General features: G+C 50.4%; 1 protein-coding gene across 10 annotated transcripts in view; it reads left to right on the top strand.

Annotated features, from left to right (window-relative positions):
• ZSCAN1 (zinc finger and SCAN domain containing 1) overlaps positions 1-18,043 on the top strand; it is a 40,555-nt gene extending 22,512 nt beyond the window's left edge. For all 10 annotated transcript variants that reach the window (XM_039467158.2, XM_074385800.1, XM_074385798.1 and 7 more), the window contains 2 exons: positions 12,426-12,564; positions 13,061-18,043. In XM_039467158.2, the coding sequence (XP_039323092.1) occupies positions 12,426-12,564; positions 13,061-13,683 (762 nt within the window). In that variant the 3' untranslated portion in view covers positions 13,684-18,043. The remainder of the gene's footprint in view (positions 1-12,425; positions 12,565-13,060) is intronic.
• The last annotated feature ends 143 nt before the right edge of the window (positions 18,044-18,186 follow it).

Here is an 18,186-nt window from a genome sequence, read left to right as displayed (position 1 = left end):
AGAATCGCTTGAACCTGGGACGTGGACGTTGCAGTGAGCAGAAATCACACCACCGCACTCCAACTTGGGTGACAGAGCGAGCCTCTGTATCAAAAAAAAAAAAAAAAAAAAAGAAAGAAAGAAAGAAAGAAAGAAATGGAAGGATTAAACCTTTTTAAAAAACAAAAACATCGATGAATAAGTATTTTATAGCTTTAACCTTGCAAGTGTTTCAAGCTGCGTTACTTAATGAGTATACTAACTGCCCCGGGGCATGTAGGTAAGTGTAAAAGACCTGATTTTAGCCGATCTTTCTTCTGTAATCCCAGTGCTTGGGGTGACCAACGCAAGAGGATCACCCAAGCACAGGAATCGGAGACCAGCCTGGACAACAGAGAGAGACCATGTTACTTATTTCTTTCTTTATTTTTGAGACGGAATCTCACCCTGTCATTTAGGCTGCCTCCCGGGTTCAAGCGATTCTCCTGCCTCAGCCTCAAGAGTAGCTGGGACTACGAGCAAATGCCACCATGCCTAGCGAGTTTTTTTTTATTTTTAGTAGAGTCAGGGTTTCACCATGTTGGTCAGGCTGGTCTTCAACTCCTGACTCAGGTGATCCACCCACCTCAGCCTACCAAACTGCCGGGATTACAGGTGTGAGCCACTGCACCCGGCCTTTTTTTTTTTTTTTTTTTTTTAAACTGGTTTGCTCAAGGACAAATGTAAACCACTCTTGCTCTTGGCTGATGTTTTTAATTTAAGAAAATGTGAAGTTTTGAATCCAAAAGACAAAGGAGTATGTAGGCATTCTTATTTATTGATTCCATATTGTTTTCCTGCTGTGTTACATTTGCACTTACTTTGTTAGAAAAGAAAAGGAATTTAGGGCCAGGGGCTCACGCCTGTAATCCCAGCACTCTGGGAGGCCGAGGCAAACAGATCACCTGAGCTCAGGAGTTTGTGATCAGCCCGGCCAACATGGCAAAACCCCGGCATAGTGGCAAGCGCCTGTAATCCCAGCTACTCAGGAGGCTGAGGCAGCAGAATCGCTTGAAGCTGGGAGGCAGAGGTTGCAGTGATCGTGCCATTGCACTCTAGCCTGGATGACAAGAGAGAAACTTAATATCAAAAAAAAAAAAAAAAGAAAGAAAGAAATTAGATGTTTTGTTTGTTTGTTCATCGGGGTTTCACCATGTTAGTCAGGCTGGTCTTGAACTCCCGACCTCAGGTGATCCGCCCGCCTTGGCCTCCAAAGTGCTTGGATTAAAGGCGTGAGCCACCACGCCCAGCCTAGAAGGTTTTTTTTTTTTTTTTTTTTTTTTTTTTTTTGAGGCAGAGTTTCACTCTTGTTATCCAGGCTGGAGTGCAATGGCGCGATCTCGGCTCACCGCAACCTCCGCCTCCCGGGTTCAGGCAATTCTCCTGCCTCAGCCTCCTGAGTAGCTGGGATTACAGGCACGCGCCACTATGCCCAGCTAATTGTTTGTATTTTTAGTAGAGACGGGGTTTCACCATGTTGACCAGGATGGTGTCGATCTCTTGACCTCATGATCCACCCGCCTCGGCCTCCCAAAGTGCTGGGATGACAGGCTTGAGCCACCGTGCCTGGCCCAGCCTAGATGTTTTATTTAATTTTTGCTTTTTTGTTTTTTAGAGACAGGGTCTCACTCGGTCACCCAGGGTGCACTGTAGGGCTCAGTCATTGTTCACTGCAACCTCGAGCTTCTAGCCTGAAGCAATCCACCTGCCTCAGCCTCTCAGTCTCTCTGTTGCCCAGGCTGGAGTGCAGTGGTGCGATCTCGGCTCACTGCAGCCTCCGCTTCCCGGGTTCAAAAGATTCTTGTGCCTGAGCCACCATGCCTGGCTAAATTTTTTATTATGTAGAGACGGGGTCTTGCTTTGTTGCCTGGGCTGCTCCAACTCCTGGGCTCCGGTGAGCCTTCAGCCTCGGCCTTCTAAATTTCGGGGATTACAGGCTTTAAGCCAGTGCACCTGGCCTAAATTTGTACACAATGAAAAAAATAAAAATAGGATCAGGCCTGTAATCCCAGCACTTTGAGAGGCCGAGGCAGGCAGATCATTTATGGCCAGGAGTTTGATAACAGCCTGGCCAACATGGCAAAACCCTTTCAACACTAAAAACATAAAAAATTAGCTGGGCATGGTGGCACATGCCTATAATCCCAGCTACTCTGGTGGCTGGGGCACGAGAATCTCTTGAACCTGGAAAGCGGAGGCTGCACTGAGCGGAGATCGCACCACTGCATTCCAGCCTGGGCGACAGAGACAGACTCTGTCTCAAATTAATAATAATAATAATTAGCAATAGCCAGGTATGGTGGCAAGTGCCTGTAGTCCCAGCTACTTGGAAGGCTGAGGCGGGAGGATCACTTGAGCCCAGGAGCTGGAAACCAGTTTGGGCAATATAGGGAGACTCTGTCTCTATTAATAAAATAATCAGTATAGTAAATCCATAAACCAGTAACATACTTGTTTATTGTCATTATGTAGTACACTAGCTTCTCATTTATCAATTGGCTCTTGTAAACTGTGACTTGAAGCGAAATGATTTCAGTTTTTAGTGAAGAAATCAGTGAGTGACGACGGTGAGCATGGTGGTGGGTGGTGTAAAAACATGGCCAGGGTGCTCAACGTTTTCGTACTGTATAATTTAGTGCCGTGCATTTGTATAATTATTGCATACTTTACGAATTTTATTTTACAATAATTTGTATTCATTCGTTTTCCAACCCACTTATTACAGTTCAGGGCAGCAGGTGGCTGGAGCGTGTCCTGCGTCTCAGGGTGGAACCCTGGCAGGAAGCACTCACTCACACGGGGACCGTGTGGACACGCCAGTTCACCGAACAGGCACATCTCTGCGATGTGGGAGGGAGCTGGCATATCTGGAGAAAGCCCACGCAGACATAGGGAGAACGTGCAGACCCCAGATTGTGGCCCTGGCCTATGCTTTTTTTTTTTCTCTCATCGTTCTTAAAATGACATTGAACGAAATTATGTTATTCGAGGGTGTTCTTCGTTACATACAGCACATAATTGTGTGTGCCGTACTTTATATGACTGTCAGCACAGTGATGTACTGATGCCAACATCACCACAAATGTGACATTAGGACAGTTAGGACATCAATAGGCAAAAGTTTTCACCTCCACTATAATCATTTTTTTCCACACAAGGAGCATTCGAGGTTTCACATGAAATCCCCCTAATAAAATGTGTATAAACACAAATCTACATCGAGTCACAACACAGATCGCAAACAACAAAGGAAAGATAAAACCAGTTGGCCGGGCGCGGTGGCTCAAGCCTGTAATCTCAGCACTTTCGGAGGCCGAAGCGGGTGTATCACGAGGTCAAGAGATCGAGACCATCCTGGTCAACATGGTGAAACCTTGTCTCTACTAAAAATACAAAAAAATTAGCTGGGCATGGTGGCGCGTGCCTGTAATCCCGGCTACTCAGGAGGCTGAGGCAGGAGAATTGTCTGAGCCCAGGAGGCGGAGGTTGCGGTGAGCTGAGATCGTGCCATTGCACTCCAGCCTGGGTAACAAGAGCGAAACTCCATCTCAAAAACAAACAAAACAAAACAAAACAAAAAAACAGTTGGACTCACCCTGATGGAAGGAAGTGCGAGAGGATGCATGTCAGCAGGGGGCTGGCTTCTCCTGCCACCAGCTACGTGCAGAGGACTTGTGCACATCCCCTCTGATTCCCGACGCGGGCAATGCCTGTTGCAGCAGCTGCGGCTTCTGCCCGCGCTGCTTAATGTCCACACCTTCGTCGCCCACAGAAGGCAGGGATGACCCCAGAAGGCTGCGGATAGCCAGCCCTGCTGGTGCCAAAGCGCATGCAGGTACCTCCCCTGACGCGTACCTGCCAAACACGGAAGCTACTTACTGCCAGATGCTGAGCTGCCCTGCACAGCACCCACAGCACTGGTGGCTGCTGCTGCACTGTCTACAGTGCTCTGCCAAGGCTAGGTCACGTGTTTGCCTAGTCTACTCTGTAACCAAGAAGAAACCCTAGAAAAGCTAAAGATTTTCTATCAATTGATCCACAAGGTCAGAGGTAATCACCTGGACAAGTTTCCCACCGTGCTGGTGCGCCACAAGAGCTATGAGAACGGCTTGAATGACGGGGCCACCTCTGAGCTGCAGCAGAATTGCGCCCTCACGGAGACCCCAGCACAGGCAGATGTGAATGATCACGTGAGCCCTGGGCCTTAGGAGCCAGATCTTCCTATCCTGTCATTTGCAGAAAACAAACTAAATCTCACTGCATGTGTCACCTGTATACGGGTGATTTTCTGGGGCTGTAGTTTGGACTATAATAAATAGATGTCAATAAGTGTATCTTTTTTTTTTTTTTTTTTTTTTTTTGAGACGGAGTTTCGCTGTTGTTGCCCAGGCTGGAGTGCAATGGTGCGATCTCGGCTCACCGCAACCTCCGCCTCCTGGGTTCAGGCAATTCTCCTGCCTCAGCCTCCTGAGTAGCTGGGATTACAGGCACGCGCCACCATGCCCAGCTAACTTTTTTTGTATTTTTAGTAGAGACAGGGTTTCACCATGTTGACCAGGATGGTCTCGATCTCTTGACCTCGTGATCCACCCGCCTCGGCCTCCCAAATTGCTGGGATTACAGGCTTGAGCCACCGCGCCCGGCCGTTTTTTTTTTTTTTTTTTGAGTCGGAGTTTCACCCTTGTTGCTCAGGCCGGAGTGTACAGATGCGATCTCAGCTCACCGCAACCTCCGCCTCCTGGGTTCAGGCAATTATCCTGCCTCAGCCTCCTGAGTAGCTGGGATTACAGACACGCGCCACCATGCCCAGCTAATTTTTTGTATTTTTAGTAGAGACGAGGTTTCACCATGTTGACCAGGATGGTCTCGATCTCTTGACCTCGTGATCCACCCGCCTCGGCCACTCAAAGTGCTGAGATTACAGGCTTGAGCCACCGCGCCCAGCAAATGTACCTTTTAAGTTGATACATTTTTCCCAGGAGAGTATTCAAATTGTTAAAACATTGGCATTTGAGGAGCACAAAGAAAGCATCATGAATTTAAAGTAAGATTTTTAATTATAAACTTATCAGGAGAAAATGTTTTCAGAAGAATAAAACACCAAAATAAAGTGTGCCGTCTCATGCCTGTAATCCCGGCACTTTGGGAGGCAGATACAGGAGGATCGCTTGAGATCAGGAATTCAAGAGCAGCCTGGGCAACATGGCAAAACCCCGTTTGTATGACAAAACAAAAAAATGAGCTAGGTGTGGTGGTGCATGCCTGCGGTCCCATCTGCGCATGAGGCTTAGGTGAGAGAATCACTTGAACCTGGGAAGTTGAGGCTGCAGTGAGCTGTGATCAGGCCACTGCACTCCAGCCTGGGCAAGGAGCGAGCTCCTGTCTCTAAAATAATAAAAAACAAAACGGAAAAATGAATCAAAAGATGCCATAGTCCTTTTAGTTATCCGAATATTATGTATTATTTTTAAACATTTTAAGTCGTAACTGTCTAAGCATATCGTTTCATTGTGTATTTAATTAAGAAATGTGTTTTGCAACAAAAGCTTTGACAAATTGCCGTGAGAAAGATACACTAAACAAGAGAAAAATGAATATTCTATGACTGATTATTGTGGAGTAGGAGCGGTAAAAATTGTGAAAGTGGACGTTGCTCACTGAAGACGTGTTAGGTGTTTCCTATATTTAAAATTGTTTCTAAGCCGGGCGCGGTGGCTCAAGCCTGTAATCCCAGCACTTTGGGAGGCCGAGGCGGGTGGATCACGAGGTCAAGAGATGGAGACCAACCTGGTCAACATGGTGAAACCCCGTCTCTACTAAAAATACAAAAAATTAGCTGGGCATGGTGGCGCGTGCCTGTAATCCCAGCTACTCAGGAGGCTGAGGCAGGAGAATTGCCTGAACCCAAGAGGCGGAGGTTGCGGTGATTTGCACTCCAGCCTGAGTAACAAGAGCGAAACTCTGTCTCAAAAAAAAAAAAAAAAAAAAAAAAAAAATTGTTTCTTACTTTTAAAATGTTTGGGTATTCTAAAAAGCAGTTTTTTACAAGTGTAACAGTGCATTGATCTTTTTTTTTTTTTTTCCCGAGACAAAGTCTCCTCCTGTTGCCCAGACTGGAGAGCAATGGCACAATCTCAGCTCACTGCAACCTCTGCCACCCAAGTTCAAGCGATTGTCCTGCCTCAGCCTCCCAAGTAGCTGGGAGGTGCATGCCACCACACCCGGCTAATTTTTTTGTATTTTTTAGCAGAGACAGGTTTTCGCCGTGTTAGCTAGTTATGGTCTCAATGTTCTGACCTTGTGATTCACTTGCCTCAGCCTCCCAAAGAGTTGGGATTTCAAGCGTAAGCCACTGTGCCTGGGCCATTTCTTTTTTAAAGTTTTATTTCAGTAGTTTTAGAGGTACAGGTGATTTTTGATTGCATGGATAAATTGTGTAATGGTGAAGCCTGGGCTTTTTTTTTTTTTTTTTTTTTTTTTTAGACGGAGTCCTGCTCTGTTGCCAGGCTGGAGTGCAATAGTGTGATCTTGGCTCACTGCAACCTCCGCCTCCCAGGTTCAAGTGATTCTCTCGCCTCAGTCTCCCAAGTACCTGGACTGCAGGAACCCACCACCACGCCTGGCTAATTTTTGTATTTTTTTAGTAGAGACAGGGTTTCATCATGTTGGCCAGGATGGTCTCGATCTCTTGACCTCGTGATCCACCTGCGCTGGCCTCCCAAAGTGCTGGGATTACAGGCATGGAGCATGTGGCATTTTCTCAGTGTCTTCCTCCAGTATGAGTGCTAATTGTCTTGGTGGTTGCCACTGCCCAGCATCTCAAGCACTCCAAGCACTGATTGTTGTAAGGGCTGTGTTAGACAATGTAGCCTGTTCATACCCATGGTTCCCATAGTCACAGCCACCATAACCGTATCCACCATCACCACTGTGGTTTTGATCACTACCATAGGCACTATTGTAATTTCCATATCCTTGATCGTAGTAATTATTAAATCCTTGGCTCCAGTTTTGGCCCTGACCTTGGCCACGACCCTTAGGTCCACCTCATCTGCCAGCCGCAGCATCTTTTCCTCTTTCTGTTGTGCAACTTTGATTTCACACTTCCCAGAACGAATTTGATGATATCTGCTAACAATTTCTATTTCAATTTTTCACGTGTGATAAAACAAAACCCTCCACTTGCATTTGTTTTTGTATCCACTGGAAGTTCAATAGTGTTTTTTTCCTTTTCTATTTTTTAAAAAATTTTGAGACGGAGTTTCACCCTTGTTGCTCAGGCTGGAGTGCACAGATGTGATCTTGGCTCACCGCAACCTCTGCCTCCAGGGTTCAAGCGATTCTCCTGCCTCAGCCTCCCAGTAGCTGAGATTACAGGCAAGCACCACAACTCCTGGCTAATTTTGTATTTTTAGTAGATACAGGGTTTCGAGTGTTACCCAGTATGGTCTCGATCTTTTGACCTTGTGATCTGCCCACCTCGGCCTCCCAAAGTGCTGGGTTTCCAGGCATGAGCCACCGTGCTCCGCCTTTTTTTCTTTAGATGGAGTCTCGCTCTGTTGCCCAGGCTGGAGTACAGTGGCGACATCTCGGCTCACTGCAGCCTTTGCCCCCACAGGTTCAAGCTATTCTTGTGCCTCAGTCTCCTGAGTAGCTGGGACCACAGACGAACGCCACCACACCCGGATAATTTTTGTACTTTTAGTAGACACGAGATTTCACTACGTTAGCCAGGCTCCTGACCTCAAGTGATCCACCTGCCTCGAAAAATGCTGGGATTATGGCATGAGCCACCAGGGTCGGCCCTTTTTTCATTTTTTTGAGACGAGGTGTCACTCCATCACCCAGACTGGAATGCAGTAGCACAGTTACAGCTCACTGCAGCCTTGACCTCCCAGGCTCAAGCGATCCTCCCATCTCAGCTAGGATTACAGGCATGAGCCACAGTGCCTGGCAATTTTCTAATTTTGTAGAGACAGCATTTAGCAATGTTGCCTAAATCTTGAATTCCTGGTCTCAAGCAATTCTCCAGCCTCGGCCTTCCAAAGTGGTAAGATTCTAGGTGTAAGCCACTGCACTTGGCCTTTAATATATTTGATCTCTCCAAAGCCTCCAAAATTTTCGTTAGTTCTTCAGAAGTATCTGGGCTCAGTCCACCCATGAAAACCTTTTGGGGGGTTCTTTCCCTTTTAAAGCGTTGGCTCTTTGCGGCGGGGGTGGGAGGTGGTCCTATTAATTTGCCATACAACTTGTGTTCTTTCAGTTCCAAGGTCTTAACAGCAGTAGCAGCATTTTCCAAAAGCACAAATACAAATCCCCCTGATTTTCCAGTCACCGTTTTAACTGTGCAGTCTGCAACTTCCCTAAGTCAAGACAAATACTCAGATCTTTTTGCTTGCAACATTGTACCATCGTCCTGCAGATTCTTGCTCGAGATGATCTTGGATCCCTGTGCGATTTCCTCTGCATTGCTTGCGGTACTCGGGTCCTTGCTGGCGGAGGAGCTGTGGGCAGGAGGGTGCTCGTGCATACTCAAGGCCAGGCAGCAGCGTATCTATGGAGTTGGATTTCAAATGGTGATGGAAGAGAGTCGTTATAATTTTACGGCACCACTGTGGTATATTCGGTGCGGTCCGTTGTTAACTGAAATGCTATTACTCTCCGTGCGGGTAGCTTTCTGAAGCCCTTTGGGGGTAGCACGCTAAGGTCCTAGCTCCCCGAGACCCTGGCGGGACTGACTGTTATAACCTCGGCAACAAGTGATGCAGTGTCCGCTGTAGAGCAGATTGCTGGGGCCCCTGGGGGTTCCCACTGCGTAGCTGATACTCGGCTCCTGCTTTTCTTCTGTGTTCATAGTGGTTTCCTGGCAGCTCAGGTATGCATTATCTCACCAGTGAGCTTTTCCATATGGATGTTCTTGCGTTTTTTCCGTTTTGCTCCACTGCATTGCTGCAGATTTTCAATGGGTCCCTGAGCATTTTGGTCTATTCCGGCTTGTGAATATCTGTCTGTATTTGATTTGGGTGTGGCTAGGGGGAGGGAGAAATGAAGGCTGGTATCTCCTACTCCACCATCTTGGTGATGTCACTCTACTCTCCTGTGTTTTTTCAGAATAACCCAGCACCACTTCCCCAACTAAAGCCATTAAGATAATTTCTGGCAGGGCGTGGTGGTTCACACTTGTAACCCCAGCACTTTGGGAAGCCAAGGAGGGCGGATCACTTGAGGTCAGGAGTTCAAGACCAGGCTGGCCAACAGGGTGAAGCTCCGTCGCTACCAAAAAATTTTAAAAATTTTGCCGGGCGCGGTGGCTCAAGCTTGTAATCCCAGCACTTTGGGAGGCCAAGGCGGGCAGATCACGAGGTCAAGAGATCGAGACCATCCTGGTCAACATGGTGAAACCCCGTTTCTACTAAAAATACAAAAAATTAGCTGGGCATGGTGGCGCATGCCTGTAATCCCAGCTACTCAGGAGGCTGAGGCAGGAGAATTGCCTGAACCCAGGAGGCGGAGGTTGCGGTGAGCCGAGATCGCGCCATTGCACTCCAGCCTGGGTAACAAGAGTGAAACTCCGTCTCACAAAAAAAAAAAAAAAAAAAAAATTGGCTGGGCACAGTTGCATGTGCCCATAGTCTCAGCTACTTGGGAGGCTGAGACACAAGAATAGCTTGAACCCGGGAGGTGGAGGTTGCAGTGAGTCGAGATTGTGCCACTACACACCAGCCTGGGAGACAGAGCGAGACTCTGTCTGAAATAAATGAATTAAATAAAGCCATTAAGATAATTCCTCAACACCAGTAAGTAGTCAGGCATTCATATTTGTCCTTTATTGTTGTGGGTTTTTTTTTTTTTTTTTTTTTTGAGAAAGAATCTCGCTCTGTCACCAGTTTGGAGTGCAGTGGCAGGATCCTGTCTCAACTGCAACTTCCACCTCCTGGGTTCATGCGATTCTCCTACCTCAGTCTCTTGAGTAGCTGGGACTAGGCATGTGCCACCACGCCCAGCTAATTTTTGTATTTTGGGTTTCACCATGTTGGCCAGGACAGTCTCGATCTCCTTACCTCATGATCCGCCGCCTAGGCCTCCCGAAGTGCTGGGATTACAGGCACAAGCTACCACACCTGTCCCCTTATTCTGGTTTTCCTTTTCTTGGTTGGTTTGCATCAGCACTCTCCAGGGTGTGGCTGCTCTCACCTGTGTCTCCCTCCCCCCTTCCAATCTCCCCACCTGTCCTCCCTGAGACAATAAACCTGGGTCTGTCTCCGGAAGGATATGAGCCCAGATCTGTGGTAGCTGGCTCACTGGGGCTGTCAGGATGTGTTTGCATTTGAAAGTACAGATAGGGCCCCAGGAATGTCTCGGTTTCTGTGCCCGGACCCAAGTGCACCGACAGCTCCTCAGAGAGGAACTAAGCATGCCCCGTCTCCACGCACACACAGGCCACTCACTCTTCCCTCCACGCAACCCCTCTGCTGCCCTGAATAGTCACAGAAGCTGAGGCAGGTGACATAGGGAGGAGCCTCACTGTCCAGAGTGGCCCCCAGCAGCCAGGTACCGGGAAGAGGCACAAACGATTTCTAAAGTCCTATCTTTTACTCCTGCAGATGGTGGCTCCTCTGGTGACGATTTCAGAATTCCACATTTTTTTTTTTTTTTGAGACGGAGTTTCGCTCTTTTTACCCAGGCTGGAGTGCAATGGCGCGATCTCGGCTCACCGCAACCTCCGCCTCCTGGGTTCAGGCAATTCTCCTGCCTCAGCCTCCTGAGTAGCTGGGATTACAGGCACGCGCCACCATGCCCAGCTAACTTTTTGTATTTTTAGTAGAGACGGGGTTTCACCATGTTGACCAGGATGGTCTTGATCTCTTGACCTCGTGATCCACCTGCCTTGGCCTCCCAAAGTGCTGGCATTACAGGCTTGAGCCACCGCGCCCGGCCTCAACATGTTTTACAATCAAAACTAGCAATGGATAAGGAATAAAAATCAATAACCCAGCCAAACATGCCATCCACATACTCCCAATGTGAGAGTAGCAAAATCTTGTGTCTTAACTCCCTTCGGGCCGCCAGCTCCCTCCATCCCTACCTCCTCAGCCTCTAGCCCTGCAATCCCTCCATGCCTGTCCTACCCAGCTGTTAGGACAGCTTCCTTAGGCCCCTGTGCATCCAGGTAGGGTTGGGGCAGCAGAAAGTGGAGACCCACCCAAGACAGGCCTTGACAGTGCATGCTTGATTCCAGGTCTCTTTTCAGGCTTTGTTTGACTCGACACAGTTTCCCCAACAACCTGATTTGCATTGATTAGGCGTCACTGTTTTTCCTTTGATATGACCCCGTTGCAGTTTGCTGAGCCCTTGATGGTAACAGGCTGTGGGCCCTTAGCACCCACATCCTCATTTAAGGCCCAGAGAGCTAAAGCACCTCAGCCAGGGCCACACAGCAAGTGGGGCTGAGCCTGGACACCAAGCCAGACCCCTCTGTTTCAAATTCTTCTTCTCCTTCTTCTTCCTCCTGCTCCTCCTCCTCCTCCTTCTTCCTCCTTTCCCTTCTCTTTCTCCTTGTATCGCTCTTGTGGCCCAGTCTGGAGTGCAATCTTTGCTCGCTGCAACCTCCACCTGCCGGGTTCAAGTGATTCTCTTGCTTCAGCCTCCCGAGTAGCTGGGATTATTAAATTTTTTCATAGTTTTGGTAGAGATGGGGTTTCTCCATGTTGGTCAGGCTAGTCTTGAACTCCTGACCTTAGGTGATCCGCCTGCCTAGGCCTCCCAGTGTGCTGAGATTGTAGGTGTGAGGCAAGGCATCCAGCCGCGGCTTCGAGTTCTTGCTCTTCAACCACAGCTCCGTCTCCTTCCAGAAAGTGGTGACCCTGGTTTGGGGTGGGACAGGCTTAGGAGTGCAGAGGTCATAGGTCACAGGTGGGATGTGAAGCCTGTGTGGTTGCCCACCTTCTCTGGGTCTGTGGGGAAGGGCAGTGCAGCCTCAGGGGACAGGAGCTTGGAACCCTGGCGGGTAACAGTGACCCGAGCTGCAAGGCACAGGTCCCCTGGCTCTATCTAATGCTCTGTTGTCACTGTCCTGAAACTGTCAACGATTTCTGAACAAGGGGACTTGCGTTTCCATTTTGTACAGCAGCCCCTCGAATTCTGTCTCAGGTCCTGGTAAGAGCTCCTTGGGAGTGATTATTTTTTGTAGAAATGAGATCTTGCTATGTTGCCTAGGCTGGTCCCAAAATCCTGGCCTCAAGCGACCCTCGGCATCAGCATCCCAAAGCACAGGCAGAGCAGGCGCATAACGCCTCACACCGCCCTGGGAGAGCCTTTGGCGGTGACCCGTTCCTCTGTCGTTTGGTGATGCGGGGAGGACGGCACCTGACGGGCAGCTGCCCACAGTCCTGTGCTTGCCATTCCAGGCGTCTGAGCTGATCGTGGATGCCGCAGTGGCAGCCCCGGCACCCCCAGAGGAAAGCGAGTGGCTGGAGCCCACCCAGCTCCCGCAGAGTCTGCACACCAGGGCGGAGGCCGAGCCACCCCGCGCCCCTGGCTCGATGGGTGAGTCTGGCTCTTGTGCAGATTAAAGTTTGGAAATGGAGTCTGGGACCTCAACCCAAAGCCACAGACTTGGTTAACGGGTGGAGTTAGGGGCTTCAGTGGTAAACTCCACACTTCCCCCAGAAACCACACACACCTCCCGTGGGGACTGAGGTCTGGGGCCCCTAGAACCGCCATGCACATTGTTCACCCCACAAGAAGGGCCTCAGCCTCCCCACCTGAACGGCAGCCAAGCCAGTCAGACTGAGAGTGTTGGAGCAGAGGGTTACCCAGAGGGCCAGCCAGGTGGAACAAGGGGCCAGTGCTGAGGGATCCGCCCCCAAAACACGTGCCCTCCTATATCGAAGGACAGGACGGAGAGCAGAGGGGCCATATTGAGCAGGTGAAGGACCTAGACTCGGCTCAGTCATTGGGGTTCTCCATGCCCCCGGGGACAAAGGGAGATGCCAAGGCAGTCCCCTCACTACAGGTGACCGGTCTCCCTCACTCTCCACAGGGTCCCGGGCCCGCCTGCCTCTGAAGCCGAGTATCTGGGACGAGCCTGAGGATCTTCTCCCAGGGCCCTCCTCAGACCTGCGGGCAGAAGGGGCTGTGACCTCGGGCCCCAAGGGTCTGAGTGCTCAGAGAATCAGTCCCCGAAAGAAAAACAGGAACGCCAACCAGGGCGGCCGCCAGCAGCCATCCCTCAAGCACACCAAAGGCGGCACCCAAGAGGCTGCTACAGGCGCCTCGGGAGCGCCGCGTGGGCCCCGAAGCGGGCGGCCCTTCCAGTGTGCCGACTGTGGGATGGTCTTCACCTGGGTCACCCACTTTATCGAGCATCAGAAGACCCATCGCGAGGAGGGGCCCTTTCCGTGCTCTGAGTGCGGCAAGGTCTTCCTGCACAGCTCTGTCCTCGCTGAGCACAGCAAGATCCACCTGCTGGAGCCACCCAAGAAGAAAGGCCCCCGGAGCAAGGGCCCCCGGGAATCCGCCCCACCCAGGGATGGGGCCCAGGATCCGGCGGCCCCTCACAGCCCCAAGAGGCCCTTCCAGTGCAGCGTCTGCGGGAAGTCCTTCCCCTGGATGGTCCACCTCATCGACCACCAGAAGCTCCACACGGTTCATGGCCACATGTGAATGGCCAGCCTCGGGCCTCAGCCACCCAGCCTTGAATCCCTGGGGGGCGCCGATGGGCCCCAGAAGGTGGGGTCATCCCCCAGCCCCACCAATCCCTGGCCACCGCTGTTTCACAGAAGATCCTGGACACCTGCTCTGCGGTCTCCACCCGGCATGGGAGGGGGCATCCTAGGGTCTCAGCTGAGAGGCAGCAGTTCCACAGCACAGCGTGGTCAATCCTGCACACTGTGTTTTGCAAGTGGATTGAAGATGAGTTTCAATAGCATCTCATCTTTCAGAAGCCTTGTGAGGGTCTACTTGTGAGTATCTGAACCTGCCGCTGGGTTTTCATTTCACTGTGGATATCCCTGAGACCACGAGGTCGGGAGCCCGCTTGGGCAGCTCCAACTCGAGAGAAGGGTGCAGCTGACCCCAGCTGACCTCCTGTCAGCTCAGCCCCCTTGGAACTTAACAGATAAACAGGGTTTTGTTTTTTTCCTTTTTTTTTTTGTAAAGTACATACATAAAATGTACCATTTCAGTCACTAAAAATGCACAGCTCAGTGGCATTAACTACATTCACAACATTGTGCAACTACCAGCACTATCTCCAAGGACATTTTCGCTTGCCCAGAAAGAGATCACACAGGTGTCAGCACTCATTCGCCCTTTCCCTCCCGGGCCCTGACAACCAGAACCTGCTTTGTCTCTGGATTTCAGGCGTTGTCTTTAGGCAGACCTGCCTATATTTTGTTTGACTTACAGAAGGATTTTTTTTTAGATAGATGCCAATACTTGTTTAAACCATAAAAATCTGGCTTTCTACTCTGCCAGCAAGAACCAGATGGTCTCCAAAGAGTGAGGCCGTCTATGCTGCTTGCCTGGAGCAGAGCAAGGGCAGGCAGCATCGTCACAACCTGCCATCAGCGGGGACCCCGCCTTGGATTCTGCTTCTCATCCGTCCCCAATTCATTGTTGCCGGACACTGGTCCCTTTTCAAGCAAAAGCCTTAAGTTTTTTTCTTTTTCTTTTTCTTCTTCCAACTTCATTTGGTAACACCACGTTGGGCTGACTGTGAATCCACACAGGCAGAGACCTTTTTCCAAGTCGCCTTCTAACTCGAAAGCCTTTGGACCTACCCACGTCACATCCACCTGCTGCTACTTCTCAACCAAGCTGCCCCCACTTTCGGCCTGTCCCTGATGCCCGTCACGGGCTGTGCAGCTCCCACAGACCCTCCACTGCCTTCACTTCATCCTCCCTGCCGCGCTTGCCTTCTCACGCTTGCCTTCACGGAGCTCCCCCAGCCGGGCCTCCGGACCTCGCTTCCCGGCTCCCTCCGGCATCCCCAGCCTTTCCCTGAAGTCCCCACTGGGGGCTCCCGGTTCTATCCCTTGCCTTAATTGCTGGTGGGCTCCAGCTCCCCTCCTGGCGCCTTTTCTCTCATCCTGCAAAGGAGCTTCTTCCACCAAGCTCAGGATGAAGGGTGGGGTCTTGGCCCCCCGCAGTCAGCCTATTACTCTCGGAAGCCCCCTGAGCCTTCCCTCAGGCACAGATCGATCGTCTAGGATGACGGGATGTGTAGGGACAACTCTCCCGAGTGCCCCAACCTGCTGGGAGCCAGAGGCTCATTCCATGCAGTTTCCATCTCACTCTCCACCCCCTGCAGGCACAGTCACGGCTCTGTTCGTTGGTGCCAGAACTGCACAAGAAAGTGGGTGCCACTGCCCACAGGGCATCGGTCAGGCTCCAGCCTTCCTGGGCTGGCCCCAGAGACATCCACCTGCTGTCCTTCAGTCCTCCACTGAGTTTGTCCAAGTAACTCATCTTCCCTTGTGCAAAAACAAAAAACATGCAAACTGCCTCCCCTCTGGGGTTCCCATTCTCCCTAGAGGGACCACCACCTTCCAAGGCCACAGAAGAATTTTTTTTTTCTTTGAGATGGAGTTTCACTCTTGTTGCCAGGCAATCTTGGCTCACGGCAACCTCCGCCTCCCGGGTTCAAGCGATTCTCCTTACAGGCATGCACCACCATGCCTGGCTAATTTTTGTATTTTTAGTAGAAACAGGGTTTCTCCACGTTAGTCAAGCTGGTCTCGAGCTCCTGACCTCAGGTGATCGGCCCACCTTGGCCTCCCAAAGTGCTGGCATCCAGGAAGGATATTTGATTGCCTTGGGCACCCCGCTCCCAACCCCTCTCAGTTTTCTTTTCTCCCCTGCACCATCAGCCCCAGGCTCTGTCCCCATTTCTTGAATGCCTGCAGTTGCCTCTACGCAAACTCTGCCTCCAGCCCCTGTTCCCTCTGCCCATTCCCATCCTGCAGCCAATAGGGTCCCTCTAAAATGTGGACACTGAGGGCAGCTCCAGCATGTCCTTCCTGGCCCCGCTGCCCCCATAGCTCCCTCCACTTGGGTGGAAGCTGGTTTCCTTAACTCACTATGTCCCTGACTGTCTCCACACTGCCTCTCACCCTGGCCTCCTACTGTGCCTGGGACAGTCTCTACTGCCACACTTGGCCATGCCAAGCATACAGCAGGCCCTCCGTAGTGAAGGGATGAGGGAGATAATGAGTGAGCTTGTGGGCTGCAGTTTCCAGCTGGGAAAGCCTCCCTGGAGGGCCACTCTCACCACCTTGGCTGACAGAAGCAAGGACATGGCTTATGCTCTGGAAGACCGGAGTCTCACAGGGCACCTTTCTCCCTGGCCGCGAGGGCCTCTGGGGTCAGAGGAGGGCAGGACATTGCTAGGTTTTGAAGCTCTCAAAATGATTTTTTTAAAGAAAGAAATACATCCAGAGAGCAGTAAGTGTTACAGTATATTTTAAATGTATATATGTTGGACAGATTAACTTTTTAAATCTTAACATAAGGCGTGACACAGTTCCGCTATCTATGCTGTGATTGCAGGATTGCTTGGAAGCTGCACTAATGTGCAGCCCACCTGCTCATGGTTTGGGAAGGGAGTGCTGTCCCAGGCCACACACAGGCAACCAGCAATGTTTCGATTAGCGATTCGGACAGGAAGCAGAGAAGGAGCTGAGAAGGGCCCAGCCAGTGGTTACAAGAGAGGGCAGGAAGTTCGGACCACAGCAAGGACGGCACAGGAGTAGCCTTCAGCTAATCTTTGACTGGTAGAGTATTATTAAAGCCTTCAAAATCCCTACCAGCTTCTAAAAATCAAGAGATTTCACACAGAAATCCCGATCTCTGGGTTCTTTGTGAAATCCAGACCTGGGACGCTGGGCTTACCAGTCCACACGATCCCATTTGGCTGGAGCCAAGCAGCACCTTCCCCTGTAGAAAGAGCCCGCCCCTGCAGGCAGGTACGGTTTAGAAGCCTGGCTGAGAAAAACCAGGATCAGAAGATCCGAGGAAGCTTGGCAGGGCTGTCTGGCCACCATCAGGGCTGACCAGGCTCAGTGTGGCACCACCGACAGCTTCTCACCAGGGCTATCAGACCACTTGGGAAAAATACTTCACCGTGAGTTGTGTGTTCACACCATTTGATCCAGTAAAAGGAAATGGGGGAGGGGGGAAAACAAGAGTATACATTTTGTGAAAGAATACACACAAAAATGTTTTGGTGAATTTGGGTTTGTAAGATAACTGAAAAATGGCATTATATATAAATAGGAAGCCTCTTTACTGCAGTAGAGTGAAAAGCAGGCTGGTTTCAGTGTGACAGTCGCAAATGTGGGGCTTTACAGTTCTTGGAATGTACAGGACACCCTTAAAGAAAAGCCAAGAAACTTGACTTTGCTTTGTTTACATCCGTGCATTATGATTTTGAGCCATTATATCTCTTCATAATTGCCAATCTTTTAGGACTTACGAAATTTAAAGTCTCGACTTATGTGTCAACTAGCCAAATCTTTTCAAGTGTCTGTGTGTAGTATGGTAATTCGTATGGTGTTCTCTGCTGTTGTCAGAGTTGTTTCAGTCAAAGAAAAAAAATGCCTTTGTCTTGCAACTTTTTCTCGGCTTCAAATACAGCACCCAAGGCCAGGCTGATTGGAATTAATCAGTCCTCCCTTAAACGGGCACAAGCACAAGGCTCAGCCCTGGCTTTCCTAGCTCTTCTCGCCTCTCTGCTCCACGGACGCCGGTGAAATGAAGCCCGCTTGAACAGGGAACAGTGAAGTGTCCCACCTCATTTACCGTGTGCTGCAGAACCTGGGCCTGGCGCCTGGCGGGCTTTGGGGACTGTTCAGAAAACGACAATTCATTTCGTGTCAGCGCGGCACACCAGCTTTGACTGTGACGCTGCTGTTCAAATGCACAACTTGGACAATTACCTAACAATGTCTGAGGCCGTCGTTAATCGTGTCTTGCGCGTGATGTTCCTTATAACCGTGTAATAAATACAGGAGAACTCTCCATGGCAAAGGCTCCTGCGTGCGCGACCTCGGGCGGGGTTTCCAAGCGTGTTTTGAAAAACCACTGGTTTGGCAGCAACGAAGCCGACCGTCGCGTTTCCAACACGAACGCCAGTGCGGTGGCGCCGCGAACTCACGGCGTTCCGGG

This window comes from Saimiri boliviensis, chromosome 14 (genome assembly GCF_048565385.1).
Source record: "Saimiri boliviensis isolate mSaiBol1 chromosome 14, mSaiBol1.pri, whole genome shotgun sequence".
Classification (NCBI taxonomy): Eukaryota; Metazoa; Chordata; class Mammalia; order Primates; family Cebidae; genus Saimiri; species Saimiri boliviensis.
Note: the sequence above shows the minus strand (reverse complement) of the source record. Positions and strands in the feature narration are given on the sequence as shown.